The sequence below is a fragment of the Coffea eugenioides genome, chromosome 8 (assembly GCF_003713205.1).
Source record: "Coffea eugenioides isolate CCC68of chromosome 8, Ceug_1.0, whole genome shotgun sequence".
Lineage (NCBI taxonomy): Eukaryota > Viridiplantae > Streptophyta > Magnoliopsida > Gentianales > Rubiaceae > Coffea > Coffea eugenioides.
The window spans coordinates 45450642-45467143 of record NC_040042.1 but is presented as its reverse complement, the minus strand read 5'-3'; the positions used below and the strand labels follow the sequence as shown (position 1 = coordinate 45467143).

Here is a 16502-nt window from a genome sequence, read left to right as displayed (position 1 = left end):
ATTTTCTTACAAAAGATCGTATGTTCGAACAATCTATTATCTATATAAGAGGATTGTATTGATAGATGATCTGTAAGAATCCTATAAATGACTTATGGTTCAGAATGCATGTCTTGACCTGTAGTATCCCACGTCGGTAAAGGAAGAGGAATGGAATGTGTATAAGAGGTTGGGTGTTTAGGCTATTGAGTAATTTGGTTTAACCATTTTGGATCAGTGGATTTCAATCCAAAAATTATTTGAGCTAACCCTTGGATGCGGGTTATTACAGTTGGTATCCACGCGAATCTCCAGTGATCTCTGCGTGAGGTGAGACTGGGCCATAATAGGGGGTTATGGTTCGACAGGGGGCACCTCTAGTATCCGAACGTGACCAAGTGAAAAGTTTAAATACTAATTGTCAGACCCCGGTCAGTTATTAAGTTTGATATTAGGTGATATTCATTATTTGTGCGGTAAAATTTGGGGTTTTAGGGTTAATTAGAAAACCCTGAGTTGGGGTTAGGATTGAAACCCTAGTTTTTGTACTAATCCTAAATTCGAGTGGTGGTTAAAGTTAGTTATGTTAGTGTGTGTTTTCATGCGGGTAAGTATAGAATTTGATCCATTTTATATAGGTTAAGTGAGTTTAGAAGTTAGGAAAACCCTAAACTAGAAAAAATTTCTAGTGTTATGATTTGTTAAGATTTTAAATTGGATTTAAAACCCTAATTTTGCCTATGACAAAAATATTGTTGTTTAGTTGCTTTTATGTGAGTTAAGGTATGATTAAGTATAGGTGATTAAGAAAGAAAAGTGATTAGTGAAGCAATTAAGTGTGATTACATGTTTTGGACTAGATTAAGTTTATAACCTATGGAATAAATTGAAAGAGTTCCAAATGTTTAAGGGCAAGAGTGGATCAAATGCAAAGTTGAAGGTGTAAGGGCTTGAGAGCAAATTGGGAGCTTTTATATGATTGGTGATAGTAGAAAATATCTTCCATAAGCTTTGACTATATTATACCATAGGATTTGTAAGATAATCATAAAACAAAACAAAACAAACCAAAGGAAAAGAAAGAGAGAGAGAGCCGAGAGGGAGAGAAAGAAAAAGAGAGAGAAAAGCTTTTGTTTCTTGCATTTGTGTTCATCAACCTTGAGTTTGGAATCTTGGAAGAACAACTTGGGGCTTGAGTTTTGGAAGATCAACCTAAGAAACTTGCAACTAGAAGGTAAGTCATCTCTCTTGGAAGTTAAAGTTTGGTGTTTAAGTCTTGAATCCATGAAAAGTGATGCTTTTGTTGTTTTTATGATCTTATATGATATAGATGGTGATTATATAGAGTTTAATGGTTCATCTTGGTGATATCTTGCTGCTGAAATTTCGGTCAAACCAAGAGAAATTAGGGCTTCTTGTTATAGGTTTTCTTAGTTGATTGGGTTGGTGATTAAACTTGATAATGGGACTTTTGGTGTGATTATCTCATTTGAATGGTGAATTCTTAATAAAATCAGGTTTGGTTATGAAACCCTAATATAAATGGAAGTTAGTTTAGATTGGTTAGGGTTTAGTTGGTTAGGGTTTTTGAATTGAGTGAAAAACTAGTGAAATTGGATTCTAGATTGTGGTTGGTGTTTGGTAATTTTTGTGGTAATTTGGGGAAGAAATTTCGGACCATTGGTAGGTCTTTTAGAATCTGGTATAGGTAGTATTGTTTGGTATGAGTTTGGCTAGAAAGTTTGTATTAGAACCATAGAAACGGACTGTGCGGTTGCGACGTTCGAAACCGGCAAAACTGGAAACAGGGCAGTCCACAAATCCGAACTTGGGTTCTATTTTTCTTTATGCTGTATATGGATTCAGAGGTTTCTCAAAACATGAAAGTTGTAGCTTCTTAAGTCCTTAATGTGCCTGCAAAATTTCAGATCAAACGGATCAGTGTAACCAGAGTTATAGCCAAAATACTTGCACCTGTTTTGAACACTGGATTGTGTTATGCTTTTGGTTTTAGCCTCTGGTCATGCTCGGTTCACCTGGATAACGTGCGAACTGGGTGTTGACCCCTACATAAGAAATGTAGATCTTGGTTTTAGCTTCGAAACAGTATAAAGTACGTCCAAATCCGAGTTCCGTAGCTCCAGTTATAACCAAAACAAGATCGGTTGTCAGAACTGCCTTTGAATTTGGACAGTTCTGACAGGAACTTTGGACCCGTTTTTCACCCTGCTCTGTATTGATTCAGGTTTTGGCCAAAACATAAAAGTTTTAGCATTATGACATAGTTTTCTAACGCCTTTGGAATTTCTTAATTTGAATTTGTGAGCTGTGAGTTATGGTCCGGCAAACAGACCCTGTCCGTCACCCTAAAGTGCAAACTTCTGGTACTGTTTTCCATAATTCCATTCAGATCTAAATTAAGGTGTCTTCATGAAAATTGTAACCCTTCCTCTTAACTTTGTAACGGTACCTCATGCACTTTGATCCGACACTCGTAGCTTCATTTGTGTTCAAAACAATTTTTGACACCGAAACGGTTATGCTGCCATTTCCGTTTCCGTTTGCCGATTCCGCACATGCATGTGCCAATTTTGCCGTTTTGCTTGTTTTAGGCATGTTAGTAGCCGTTTGTGATATAATGTGATGCAATCTTTTATTTCAGACGGTGGTGAGCTAGACGGAGCCGGTGGGGCCTACTAGCTATCATTCGCGACGCGATTTTCGTACTTTTGCTATCTTTATTTTTTGAGTAAGTATTCGGACCGTTTTGTATATAACTTGCTTATGTGTTTTGAGGTGAATAAAAGGGTACCTAGGCGAGAGTGTAATTCATCGCACTCGACCTAAACCCTAATTTACATGCATATTTATACATGACATGTCTAAATGAATTATTTTGGGTTTGAACCCCTTGAGCTTGTAGCTCGGGGTGTCGTTTGTAAGTTGGGGTTGATCTTCCGACCTAGATGGACTATTCGAACCAGTCGGGGCTTGGTTGAAACCAGTCTAACCTAGTTTGAGGTCACCAAGTTTGTGAATCCGGTTCACCGAGAATGTGAACCAAGTTTGTGAACCGAGTTTGTGAACCAAGCTCAATTTCGTTCGCTCGAGCAATTTTGTGAGGTGACTGGCCAGTGAGGGTGATAAGGTGTTAGGTGGGTGTACAAATGCAGTTCTACGGACCTTAAGTATGGTCGACGGAGGGTCGGCAGGAGGTCACACATGGCAAATGACGTGACTTTGGAGCCAACCTGTATCCTTCATTTGTATTGTTACTTTTGCATTTGACTTGACATTTTTTTGAAATAGCTGTTTATTTTAATGTGAAATTTACGCTTTTACCCCCGTTTACTTACTAAGCATTTAGCTTACCCCTTTTCCTTTATTTTCCTTAACAGGGGACGACTCGGGGGAACCCTTTTGTACTATCACTAGTGTAGTTAGGTTTGGTTTGTAATGGTTGGACAACTAAGATATTTCTTTTACTTTGGTGATCTGTATAAAGAACCCGTATTCAAGTCTACTTTTGCTCTTGGTTCTGTAGTAGTCTCGATAACTCCTTTTGAGGATGTAAATACCCTTTTGGGATTGAATATATTGTGAATAGTACTCTTTTGGTTTCTATAGTTTTATTAGTTTTGTGTTTTGAATCCTGACGCGAGTTAGGCAGGCATCCCGCCGATACCCTCGGGTTCGCTCTTGAGAGAAGTGGGGGCGTCACACTAATGGGTTGTGCGAGGATGCAAAATCCTAAAAGGTGAGGAGAATGTAGTATTCCACATCGGTAAAGGAAGAGAAATGGAATGTGTATAAAAACTTGGGTAATTAGATTATTGAATAATTTGAATTAACCATTTTGGGCTAATGAATTTCGGTCCAAAAATTATTTGGACCAGCCCTTGTACCTGGGTCATTACATGACCTGTGACAGTGATCAGCGCTAAAATCATGTAAAATACTTAATTACCCAAAAAAAAATTGTAAAGATGATTCTCCACACCAAAAATGTTTAGTTGCTTAAAAATTCTGGAATGCAATCGGCCAATCGTCTGGGTGGTGTAGTTGGTTATCACGCTAGTCTCACACACTAGAGGTCCCCAGTTCGAACCCGGGCTCAGACATCGTTTTCCTTATTTCTTTGGTAAAATTTTCCCACAAATCGAATATCATCTCTGTTGGAATGTTGAATCTTTTTTCACTTCAAAAGTCAAATACTTGCATCTCTCTTCTAGACACTGTTAATTGTGATAATCACACCTCGAATGCAGGCTCTGTATTTTATTTTTATCTTTTTTTTGGTGTCAAAACATTGGATGGGATATTAAATTTAGAGGCCCAAATTGGCTGAAATTTACTCTTCACCTGCACATAAACCTCACTCGTTGAAGTGTAAAACCCTACATCCCCTACAAATTTTGGTGCTGGAAGTTGGAGCTATCCAGAAAAATGAAACACGGAATCTTGGAAGTTCTTCCACTCTCCGCTGAAAAGGGCTCAATTTTATTGAGGTTATTATTGCTTTTCTTTACTAACTTTCCCAATACAATCATTTTTATTTATGGGCCGTTTTGTTTCTGTTGTTTTGCTGCTTAGAAAGTGGAAACTGATACTGAAGAAACCATTAAGTTGAGCTTTTACTTGCGATTAAAGTTTCATAGCCAATGTCTAAAAATAAGGTCAAGTTCAGCTTATATAGGTGTTTTGCCTTTTTAGTTTGTTTTGTTGAAGAGAATGAAGCTCAATTCTAATGATTGGTTCAATACAATTTGTGGGTGTTTATAAAGTCGCAATCTTGATTGGGTTTTGAATGTAAATTGCAGGAGCGATATAGCATTTATGTGTCGGCTGTTTTCAAATGGACAAAGTAGGAGTGAATCTGGATAGTACAAGTGAAGGAAGAGGTGACTTTGTAATGGGTAATTTTTGTTTCTTTCCCTGAAGGCATTACCCATTTTTTTTCGTTTTCTACTCTTTCCCGTAGTTTACTATATTATGAGAGCTATATCTGAAGAAAAGAATGTAACTTAAGTCCTCAAAATGGAGGGTTCACTATATTATGAGAGCTATGTCTGAAGAAAAGACTGCAACTTAAGTCCTCAAAATGGAGGGTACTACTAAATACGCAAGTCTGAAGTACAATCTAATTATGCCGTTCCTTAAGCAATAATAAGTCCATCACTTGGGGCATACCCACAAACCAAATAAAGGGATTGAGGTTCCGACTAAGTGATATTGTGTACTCTGAGGGTATTAAGCGTTGGGTCAGGAAGTTTTTCTACTTTATACATAATGCAGCAACTATATATTCAGTTGATGTGAACTTTATTAAATTGGCCTCAGTTAGAAACCAAATTATGGTGAGCTTCGGAAAGTGGAAGATTGTTAACGTATAACTTTATCCTCTAATATGCATTCTGGATTGGAGGTTCTGAGAGTAATACTTTTCTCCTCGTTACTGCTGTAGTTTGCTAATTCAGCCTCTCGGGTCTATATGCCAGTTGCTTTACTATCACTTTGAAGAGATCATGGCTGGGGCAGGTCAGCCACCACGGCGTGACAAACCTTCAATTAAGTACCGCTGTAGTTCATTGGATGGAGCATCCTTTGAGCTTGTTGATTTTGGTGGTAAAGATTACGTCTCTGCTTCATCTAATAAAAATAAGAAGAGCAGAACTCCTGATTCAACATCATCACAGATTTTGAGCACCAGGGAGCTCATTTCAGCACTTGGCTCTATATGGAATTGTGCAAATGGCATTCTTTCTAGTTTAGTTTCTAAATCAACTTTCAGATATGATGATGATTGCCTTCAGAAATGCACCATTCTTTGCTATCCCTCTGGGGAAAGGGCATGTAATGCATGCATGGTAGCTGACAATCAAAATGACATGGTTAATCCGATAAGTGTTCGGGATTCTCCACCAGTGTTCTATGCAAATCTGAGGTATCTGAAAGTGGTGGACAAGATTTCATTTGTTCAACCTTCTTCTGGAACTTATTTGCTTCTAAGAAGACTTCTTCACAGTAGTTATAGAATGCCTCAGGAATCTTGGAAAGAAAAAGGCTTTCCAAATTCAAATCTAGGATGTGATCTGGAAAAAATGTATGGTTGGATGACTGAAATAGCTCTTTCTAATCCAAAATGTCAGTTGAACTTCAACCCTATGGAGAAACAAGACACTGATGACTACTATGGTGGGCACAATAGGAGTGATCCCACAACTTGCAGTGTGTCTGTAATTGAACCTATTGTTGCCACTAATTTGATCACGGAAAATGGCAACTCTGAAACTGATGAAATCCGACTCAGAGGTTCTTTATCTGTTCAAAATAATGATCCTGCTAAAAGTACAAGGGCTTCTGCTACACTGTGGACTGAGGATGGGACAGTCCGAGATGTAAATGCCTGCACGTCTGAGCTTCCAAGTTCAAATGCTCCTGCAAATTCTCTAGGATGCCTTCTACTTTCTGGCGTTTGTAATACCGAAGAAAGTGAAATCTCAGTTCAAACTGACCAGCAAGAGACTGAAAAGCATCAGCAGCAGGAGCTTGTCATTGGGGACAACTCAGAAATGCAGATTTGCTTGCCAATGAAGGAAAAGTCGCATACTGCAGTTGCAAAACAAGGGCATGCTTTTGCAGGAGCTATGGCTGGTGTATTCGTCAGCTTGTGTCTCCACCCAGTGGACACGATCAAGACTGTTGTTCAGTCAGGTCGTGCTGATCAGAAATCTCTTCATGATATAAGTCGATCAATTATCTCTCAAAGAGGTTTGTAGCTTTCTTAAGAATTTATAGTAACAACTTAGTAGAACAGACTATTCTCGTTTTCAAGTTGAAATTAGTACCTTTAACTAACCTAAAAAATACTTTGAAATATCTTCAGGTGTAACAGGGCTTTATCGTGGAATTTCAACTAATATTGCGTCTTCAGCACCAATTTCTGCGGTCTACACTTTCACCTATGAATGGGTAAAGGGGAATTTGCTTCCCTTTTTTCCCAAGGTAAGAAGCAGATTCCTTTCTCTGGTTTATTTCTTTCAGTAGTTGCTCTCTCTGGGTTGCACTACAAAAAATTGGTTGTAGAGATGGATTGGGTTTGGGTAAAAGTGCAATCACTTTGATGGAGTTTGAATGTCAACAATTCTCTTTATGTAGGAGTATCAATCTTTGGCCCACTGCATAGCAGGAGGATGTGCCAGTGTTGCTACTTCATTTATTTTCACTCCAAGCGAGCGTATAAAGCAGCAGATGCAAGTTGGTTCACGCTATCAGAACTGCTGGTATACTTGTTAACATCCTGTATAAGCTTGTCCTGTCATTAGTTGAACCTTGAATCTGACAGTCTATGCTCATTTTCCTGCTTATTCATTATCTCCGGGCAACATGATGGCATGAATTTGAAAGCATGAAATCCTGCCTTCTACCATTTTGTAATTCCCCTGTTAAAGTGCGGAGTAGAGATGCTAAAATTTTCTGCTCACTTTGGTGCATTGTCTTGGATCAAGTTCTTAACACAGCTACTCTTCATTCTCAGGTCATAACTGTGTGTTTATGCTGTTTAGGTTACATTCCTGAATATGCTTTTGCTTGTCTGTTCTGTCCTTCAACAGGAATGCATTGGTCGGCATCATTGAAAAAGGTGGTTTGCCTTCATTGTATGCTGGCTGGGCAGCTGTACTCTGCAGGAACATTCCGCACTCTATCATCAAGGTAAAATTAGGGGATAAAATTCCTGGAACAGTTTTTGTTAGTAGTTCTCTTCCCCCTTATTTGACCTCATTTCTTTTAAGATATTGTTTTGTAATTTCTCCTCATAGAAGCTAGGTTTAAGAATTTTAGTTACTTAAGTCGCTTTTTCATGATTTTTGCAGTTCTACACATACGAGAGTCTGAAGCAATTATTTTCCCAAGTTCAGTTGAATGGTCAAACCAACACGCTTGTGACGGTCTGTTTTCTGGCCTGCTAAGAGTTTCGATAATTAGGGTTTCTTTTTCTCATCATAAATTTCTTGACAATTTGCTGTGAAGTTTTAAAAAGTTGCCACTTGCTACTGTTACTCTCTCCCCTGAGAAATAGCATTATTGTTGTCAAGAGAAGCCCATTTTGCGCCTTTCATGTTAAGATTGACACCTTTTTCCTTTTCATTTCTTTTCCTATTGTTGCAGTTAGTCTCTGGAGGTTTGGCTGGATCTACTGCTGCATTATTTACGACTCCTTTTGATGTTGTCAAGACAAGATTACAAACACAGGTTAGCACTTTGTTGTCATCATTGGTTAAGCTGATGATGCGTTAGCTGTTGCTTTTGAAAACCATTTCTTGGCAATGTCACTGCAAAGGTTCAAAGTATCTGATGTGTGTTTTGCAGACTCCTGGATCCAGGAACCAGTGTCCTGGTGTCTTCGATACACTTAGAGAAATTGCTAAGAAGGAAGGATTAAAGGGTCTCTACGGGTAAGGGTTGAAGAAATGGATTGAGGCGTTCTTCATGCGCCAAACTTTTTTCTCCCTTTCCGGGAGCCCGTAGTTTGTTCTCTAATTGACTCCCTGGTTTTGCTTGGATTGGTAGTAATGTATCATGTATCATATTTCAGGGGATTGACGCCAAGATTGTTCATGTATATGACCCAAGGAGCACTCTTCTTTGCATCGTACGAGTCTTTTAAGATGGTATTTTCTCTGGATAGCTCCCAAGTGAATGTTCAAGCCTGTCGACATGAACAAGTCAAGGAGGATGATCCACCATCTTTTCTTCACCAGGATCAAGACAGCATCATATGCCTGCTGGTCAACTAAATTTTTGGAGTTTGCTCAATCGAACAGGGAGCTTCTACCATGTTGAGGCACTAACTTAGGTGAATGTGGAACATGAACAACTGACCATCGACCATTTATTTCATTAATTAAACTCGATTAGGATGATATTCTCCTGTCTTTGAGTTGAGAAAAAGAGCAACACAGAGGCAGTACTTTGTGGCATTTGTGCCAAACTAAAGTTTCTTGTAGTAATTATTTTGCCTATTGGCAACTAACTGCTGTCAGGTGTAATGACATTTTTGGTTTGAAGATTATTTGGCATTTTTAAAAAAAAAAAAAAATTTAAACATTATAGTAGTTTTTGTAGCGTGACGCATGTAATATAAAAAAATTGTTAGAAAAATAAATCAGAAGTTGAAAAGCGTAATTATGATACAATAAATAAAATTTCGAAACCCGAAATCACTCTTCATTTCATTAGACAAGGGCATGTCTGAAGGATTTAGGAGTAATTGACTTTGACAACTATTATCGGTGAAAATAGAGAGAAACATGAGCTCCAACTGCTTCAGCTTGGTATTCGTTGGCAATGTTGTTGGTTGTGCTGTATTTGTTAGAACTAGTAGTATGTCAAAACTGCAGCCGAAGTGCAACAAAGTCGTTGTAGTATAGTGGTGAGTATTCCCGCCTGTCACGCGGGTGACCCGGGTTCGATCCCCGGCAACGGCGTTTTCCAATCCTTTTTTTTTTCGCATGGGAAACGAACCGAGGAAAAGAACAAGGCAAGTTTACTACAGGGAACCTTTTTTTTAGCATATCCCAGTTGATTGCTGATTCCTTCTTGGTTTGAATCTAGGATTCGGATTTCACAGAAATAGATAATAGAAACCCATAACCTTTATACGATATCATCGCCTCTTAGGTTTATGCCTCCCTAAGATAAGACGATTTTCTTACGTTTTTGTTTGTCTTGGACCATAATCGTAACCTGATCAAGAATGGGAGATTGGTCGAAACTTCAACACGACTTGCTGGAACTCATAGCCCAGCAGCACCTCACCAAACTTGAAGATTACGTTGCTTTTGGTGCAGTTTGCACTTCATGGCGAGCTGCCGCGGCCAAAAGGAAGAATTTCAAGGGGCTGAAACTGTGGCAGCAAATTCCCTGTCTCATGCTTGCAGAATCGGAAGACGAGAACGACAACCACCGCGAGTTCTACAGTTTGATCGAGAAAGAAATCGTGGCCAAGATCAGCTTACCAAAACTCAAGGGTAAAAAGTGTTACGAATCGCTAGGATGGTTGTTAGCTGTAGGACAAGAAGGGGATATGACCCTTCTGAATCCCTTTTCAGACGTCGAAATTCCTTTGCCTCCTGGTACCACCTTCCCAGATGATGACTGGCTGAATACTGACCCTGAAATATTCGTGGAAATTTTTGTGTTGTCCGCGAGGCCTAGTGAAACCTCAGACTTCGTGGTAATGCTGGTATGTGGATCCGTTGGATACTTGGCATTCTGGCGGCAAGGTGACCAAAATTGGACCAAGATTGAGACCCATAACGCTGCATATTCTGCTGTCAACTATCACAATGGCCAGTTCTATGCAATTGATTGTACTGGCAATCTTGTGGCTTGTGATGTATCGGGGCCTAATCCCACCAAGGCTCGGATGATAACTCAATTGGTTCGTTACTCGGAAGAGTCCTACAGAGACCAGCATTTAAGAGATTACCACTCAAACCTTATAGTGGACTTCAAGCACTTGTACCTAGTTCTTGAGTCTTCATCTTCAGACAAGGAATCCCTGCTGGTAGTAACACGAGATAATTACTCGCATTATGCTGATGATGACGACCAGCCAAACTATGGTACAACTGAATTTAAGTTGTACGAGGTAGATTTATCAGGAGGGACGTGGAAGGAGATACATAGTTTGGGAAATAAAGCCGTTTTTGTTGGTCACAGCGCTTCTACTTCCCTGCAGGTCTCATCCAACAAGTTTTCACTCCCTGGAATCCAACCCAATCATATCTATTTTACTGATGATTGCTGGGACGCATATAAGAGTATTCAAGAAGTCACCGGTGGCAAGGATATGGGTGTCTACAACTTGGAAACTGGAACCATTCAGCCCTTCTACCAGGGCCCTCGTAGGCTTAGCAATATTTCCCCATCCATTTGGATCACCCCAAAATTTTAATTTCTTTTCTTTTCCCTTATCGCATTGATTTACGAGAGTCTGGACTATTTTTATTGTTGTTCATGAACTTGTGCATTCCTTTTCAATGAGGACGTGATTGCTAGCTTGTTTTGTCTCTGATGAATTGTATGTTGGTAGGTTTTAATTACTGATCAATTAGCTGTTGATGTTGCCAACAATACGCCGATATACATTTCACCATTAGGTGCTGTTAAATCAACTAGTATTATTCTTTTATATTCTCGAAATCATCTTCTCAAAACGTTTGTTCCCTTCACTAGATTTTGGCACTTAATAATAACAGTGTGTATGCATGGTTTAGACTTCTAGTTGGGAAACGCTGCGCATTAGAGGTACAAGGTACACTTTTGCAGCATATTCCTATGTAGTGAAGGTCACAGAACATCTTCTGATGATTAAAACAAGAAATTAGAGACAACTAGAAGCATGCAGATTCAAAATCACTGTCTGCAAAACTGCAGAAATATGTTGGTGTACTGGATCCAAAAAGATAAAGATGCCACAAATTGTCATTACTACATTGATCTTAAAAGAATCACCAAGCCGACGTGCCCGGCTATACTCTGCAAAATGTAGAATAGGCACACAGTCCTGGATGAGTAATAAAGAAAGAAGTATTGATGAGCAAGTCACTTTCCCTTATTGTATAGTTACAGAGTTCTGGAAGTACGAGTGCCACTTGCCTCTGTGATTAAAGAGTGAATCTTAATAAACAACTCCAGGATACTCTCCCTAAGACCTAAGATAATCATAAATTACAAAAATGAAGAGCTAGCTCTCAACAATTGAATGATGACTATTCCGTTGCTAATATCTAACATTATAAACAGTGTGGTCTTTACTCTATGAATCGATCCCTAAAGTGAGAAAAACAAATCAAGAATACAAGAGGAAGGTTGACCAGTTCCAATCCAGTAACCCACTTTTTTGACTGTTGCTCTGTCGAGGCACGAAAACAAAATCTGGGATTGTCTGCATCTTCATTTTAACATCATCAAGCATATGTTGATTTTGTTTTCAAGAATCCAATAATCCCAGTGCATCTAGCAGCTTCAAACTTATTTCCAGCTGCACAACATTTGTGTCTCACTGCTTCCAATTTTTTATTGCATACAATCAAGCCTATACTCGAGCAATTGGAGAAAAGGGTGGATTGACTATAAAAGATGGCAAGACTTCGGCCACCTTTTTGTTGCCCTTACATTTGTCTTCTTCTGTGACTGCATCAATGAGATTTTTAACTTCCTCCTCAATGAACACTCTCAAAGAATTGCTTTGCAGTAATTGCGTGTTTTCTTCTTGTCTTGAACTAACAGAGGATTCCATGATATGCAACACAGCAACGCATATCGAAAATGCTTGTAATGTGGATAGTTGCGCATGGAAATCAACTGCATACTGTCCATCTTGCATCACTGCCATCGTCAGTGCTGGAGTAGTATCTTTCTTTCCCTGTAAAGTTAGGATAGAGTAACTCAATAACTGAGGGCAAACCTCAAACAAATTATACGCACTTGGTATCGTACCATAACATAAGAACAAGCATCCAAAATTCTAGTGTGCCTAGTTAACAACCATTACGAGCACCCTTCAAGTGTTCTTCCAACAAAGTCAATGTGAAGTTCAAAAATAAAAGAAATCAATTTGATTTACAAAATAATTAGCCTACGAAGAGTCACAAATAAAAATAGTTGAAGCCATTAACTTTGGCTTACATACAAAGATTACCTGGAAAAAAAGCTTCAGTGGCTGCCGATTATCCATAAGGAGATGACTGTCAGCCATCCGGATACGAAGATTGCTAAATATGTGCAGGGGGCATGCCATGTCCCAACCACCACAATCACAACCTCCACCTAATCTCCATCTATCCATCAAAGGTGAAGGGCCGTGACTTTCAGAAGTTGGCAGACTATGATTACCGGAAGGGATTACGACATTCATCTTTACTGGACTCACAGAATCAGGAACAAGTTCCTTCTCATGTTCACCACCGGAGTGATCAAGAAAGTTCAACAGTGGTAGATCCATTTTCTTGTCACTGCTTTTAAATTTCAAACTCTCTCTCTTTTCATAAGGAACTTGCACAACAATAGCTCCTATTTGAAGGTGTGGATGCAATTCTGCAGCTGGCAGAGGGTAAGTCATTGATGACTCAACATGACCAGAATCACAACCATGCTTTGCCTGTCCTTTGATCTTAGTTTTGATAGAGCCTGCATCCAAATTATGACTACCTACAAAGGAATTTTCATCTGATGCCTTAGGTGCTGCAGCAACTTCAATGAAGCAACAATTGTCTTGCGAGGAAACACTCTTTCTTGGGTGCAGCATATCGTACAACACAAATTCTGTCATCATAGAGTTATCAAAAGCTCCAGCTTCCTTTAACTCAGCAGATAAATAACAGGACACCTGCATCTGTCCTACCATGGAAGATACTCTGTGGCTTTCTTTGGAACCACGTCCACTAGCATTACTTTTCCTTCTTTCATTAACTGAATGAAAAGTATAAATCCAATTTAAGGCATTACCCACTTTCCATGTCCTGGCAACAAAAAAGTCTTCAGGAAACTTTGTTGAGAACTCAAAAATTGGACACTCGTGTTTCTTATTCACCTTGAGAATGCCCTGAAGGTGAGCTGCTGTGCTCTGGACAACTTGATTATTATTGTCCTTCATTGACCAAGACTGAAATTCCATGCGCTGTCCAGTGTTTGAAAAATCATGAAGCAGAGACTTGCGAGATGTCTTGCTTCGGCTGATACTAACAAGCCCAGTTGGGTTTCTACTAATTGTTTCACCTGAAGCACTAAGAGGACTCCTTTGCGACTTGGATTTCACAAATGGATCAAACACCTTTCTGACAGGACCAAACCTGGTCATTGGACTACTGGTTCTGGAGGAATCACTCTCTGATCGAGCAGGAGAATGTGGAAGTGCTAATTTGGCTGATAAAGATTTGTGTAAAGAAAAACCTGGATCTCTTTCATGTAGGCTGTTACCATCACTGACAGGAACAACTACTGGTTTAGATTTGAATTTAGGGTCGTGCACGGACTGCCTCTCTGCATTTTCAGCACATTGATCATCCCTACCATCTAATTCAAAAGAAAGTTCTGAAGAGCCATCTGGTGGGATACCTTTGATTGATACAGGATTGAGGCAGAGATCTAAGAAATCATCAGACTGCAAATCTGCACCAGACTTGCAAATTGCTGCTGTACTGAAGTCTGAGTTCTGTGACATCACTGAGGATCTTTTCTGCTCCACTTGTGAGCTTTCCACGTCTGAACCACACAAAGAATCAAGTATTCCAAATGAAAGTGCAGTTGCACTGCTCTGTGAGAATTCGATTTTTTTCCTGCCTTCTGTAGCAGCAGTTTTCCTCATCAACCTTACTTCTTTGGAGCTTTGATATACGGAGCCCCTCTTTCGCACTTCATCATATCCCAGAGGAGTTGTCCTGGATGAAGTGTTATTACAGGAAACACTACGATAGCGATGGAAGCTAATCTCACTGAAGTCTTCATTCACGGTCAATAAATCATTTCCATGTCTTGGATAACCTTTTGATTTCCTCTTTTCAACTTTTGAATGACACCGAGGAGATGGAAGAACAGTTGTTGGACTTCCATCCACTATGCAATATTTGTCAAATTCCAACTCCATGTCCCAATCTCATTGGCACATGTAAAACCTGACACAAATCAGAACTACAACAGATCAGTAACAACAGAAGCAGTATGATGACTTACAATTGATCAAAGATAATCACTAGAAAACTCAAGAAGTAAAAGTGAGATACTGACACTTATCCAACCAGTACTATTCCATAGAACTAAAATCTTGTTTAGGCGAAACCACAAATTGAAATGAACGTACATATAACGCAAAGAAATTCAATTTCCTATTTCTAACATACATATAACGCTATCATGTGCAAACAGAAAGGGCAATTTGGGCAGAATTCATATGCATGCCCACATTAATATCAGCCTATATTCAATCCGTTAATAGATTTAGCAACTTAGAGGACTCAGACATGAAGCACACGGCCAGATCTTAGCAAATAATACTAGACTAACAAAATAGAATGCTTATGTATTTTCAGGAGGAAAAGCTAAAGCTGACAACTGATTGAAAGAAGACACTACCCATGTTTCAATTGCAAATGGAGATGACAATAGAGAAGCTAATATACTTTAAGCCAAGAATACTAACAAATTTCCTACACATGAAGCAGCACTGCAAAGAACTTATACCCCAAATGCCAGGACCCTACTAATCAAGCAAAGCTAGTGGAGAAAAATTTTCCAAGAGATAAAGGAAAAAGAAAAAAATTTGATCTCGTACAAGTAATCCTGCAACAATAAGCAATCTATAATCCCCAATGTGGGTCAGAAAGATACTAATAAACAAACAGGAGTGATTAAAAATCCAATCTTTTTGTACACACTTGCATTGCAAGCCAATAAAGGAACAATGGCTAATTGCAATGGCCATACCCCACTAGATCTCAGAGAAGTGAAGCCAAAGAAAAAGGAAGAAAAAAAACGAAATACCCAACAACTCTCAAGTAGAAGTAATCATTTCTTCTATCTCTTTAGCTGAACGTCTAATCCAAAAGTAGGAATAGCCCATTTATCATTTCTAATTTTTCGACCCAAACAAATATAAAAATCTTTCAGGGAACATTAAAAATGTGACAAGAGATGGTACTAAAATTTCACAACCAGTCAAGAAAAACTAAATACAAACAAGACCCAAAAATACCAAAAAAGAGATAAAAACACACGCACACAGGCACACAGAGACAACATATCCTCGTGCAGAAGTGTAATAACTAATAAGCACAGAAAGAGAGTTTTTACCAGAGAGAAAAAGGGAAAGGCGGAGAGAAAAAGAAGAAGCGTTTCAAGGGACAGGACACTCACTCACACTCTCTCTCACATGAGGAAGAACAGAGGAGAAGAGAGACAGAGAGCTGCAAAAGCTTCAGACAGTGTCCACTAGAAAAAAGTTTTCTTCTTGCTTTGACTATCATTTTCACTCACTCATTCATACATTGCTGTGTCCAATGTGTGTGTTTTTTGCGCCTTGCTCTGTTTCTTTAACGTTACTTTTTAGGACACTGGTTTTAGTTTAGGCGCCTTCAACATGGCAATCTAGCTCTCTGTTAAAAGACAATACCGCAATCTTTTTTAAAGACAATACTGCCCCTTGATTAGACCAAAATAGCAGGCTAATATAGGGGTAAATCAGGGAATTCGAGATGAACCAATTAAGAAATGATTATTTGGGAAATCACTGCAGATATGATTATCTTATTTTATTGGGAAATGCAGGCTTAGTTTCTCCTGGCTTTTCCCGCTCATTAATGCTATATTAATTAGTACTAGTCCATATTAAGACAAGATTTTGGCAATTAATGGTTATCTTTGAATTTAGGAGATCACAGATCCCTCCTTTAGTGCAATTACCTTATGATCCACGATACTTATTGAAGATGTGGACAAGATTTTCATTTTTTTTTTTTTTT

General features: G+C 38.9%; 3 protein-coding genes and 2 non-coding genes across 11 annotated transcripts; 4 read left to right on the top strand and 1 right to left on the bottom strand.

The window, feature by feature from the left end:
- Positions 1-4026: 4026 nt before the first annotated feature.
- Positions 4027-4100, top strand: TRNAV-CAC. Its single transcript has one exon. It is a non-coding gene; the product is annotated as a tRNA-Val (tRNA).
- Positions 4101-4203: 103 nt separating this feature from the next.
- Positions 4204-9053, top strand: LOC113779124. Of its 4 annotated transcripts, none has more exons than XM_027324579.1 (10): positions 4204-4487; positions 4800-4880; positions 5478-6750; positions 6866-6984; positions 7138-7262; positions 7593-7692; positions 7854-7928; positions 8149-8232; positions 8350-8435; positions 8576-9053. In XM_027324579.1, exons 3-10 carry the CDS (start codon positions 5505-5507, stop codon positions 8775-8777), a joined length of 2037 nt encoding a protein of 678 aa, XP_027180380.1. In that variant the 5' UTR covers positions 4204-4487; positions 4800-4880; positions 5478-5504; the 3' UTR covers positions 8778-9053. The 4 variants fall into 4 exon arrangements, with proteins under 4 accessions (XP_027180380.1, XP_027180379.1, XP_027180377.1 ...); XM_027324578.1 differs by having other exon boundaries at positions 5444-6750; XM_027324576.1 differs by having other exon boundaries at positions 4800-4895.
- A 342-nt stretch (positions 9054-9395) lies between these two features.
- TRNAD-GUC lies at positions 9396-9467 on the top strand. Its single transcript has one exon. It is a non-coding gene; the product is annotated as a tRNA-Asp (tRNA).
- A 269-nt stretch (positions 9468-9736) lies between these two features.
- On the top strand, positions 9737-10939 carry LOC113780898 (putative F-box protein At5g55150). The gene has a single exon (XM_027326680.1). The coding sequence runs from the start codon at positions 9737-9739 to the stop codon at positions 10937-10939; it is 1203 nt and encodes a 400-aa protein (XP_027182481.1).
- Positions 10940-11563: 624 nt separating this feature from the next.
- On the bottom strand, positions 11564-15957 carry LOC113779153. 4 transcript variants are annotated; one of them, XM_027324628.1, is made up of 3 exons: positions 15898-15957; positions 12689-14660; positions 11564-12412 (listed from the first exon to the last, which is right to left on the bottom strand). In XM_027324628.1, exons 2-3 carry the CDS (start codon positions 14630-14632, stop codon positions 12083-12085), a joined length of 2274 nt encoding a protein of 757 aa, XP_027180429.1. In that variant the 5' UTR covers positions 14633-14660; positions 15898-15957; the 3' UTR covers positions 11564-12082. The 4 variants fall into 4 exon arrangements, with proteins under 4 accessions (XP_027180429.1, XP_027180430.1, XP_027180431.1 ...); XM_027324629.1 differs by lacking the exon at positions 15898-15957 and adding an exon at positions 15835-15880; XM_027324630.1 differs by lacking the exon at positions 15898-15957 and having other exon boundaries at positions 12689-14028; positions 14104-15261.
- Positions 15958-16502: the final 545 nt, after the last annotated feature.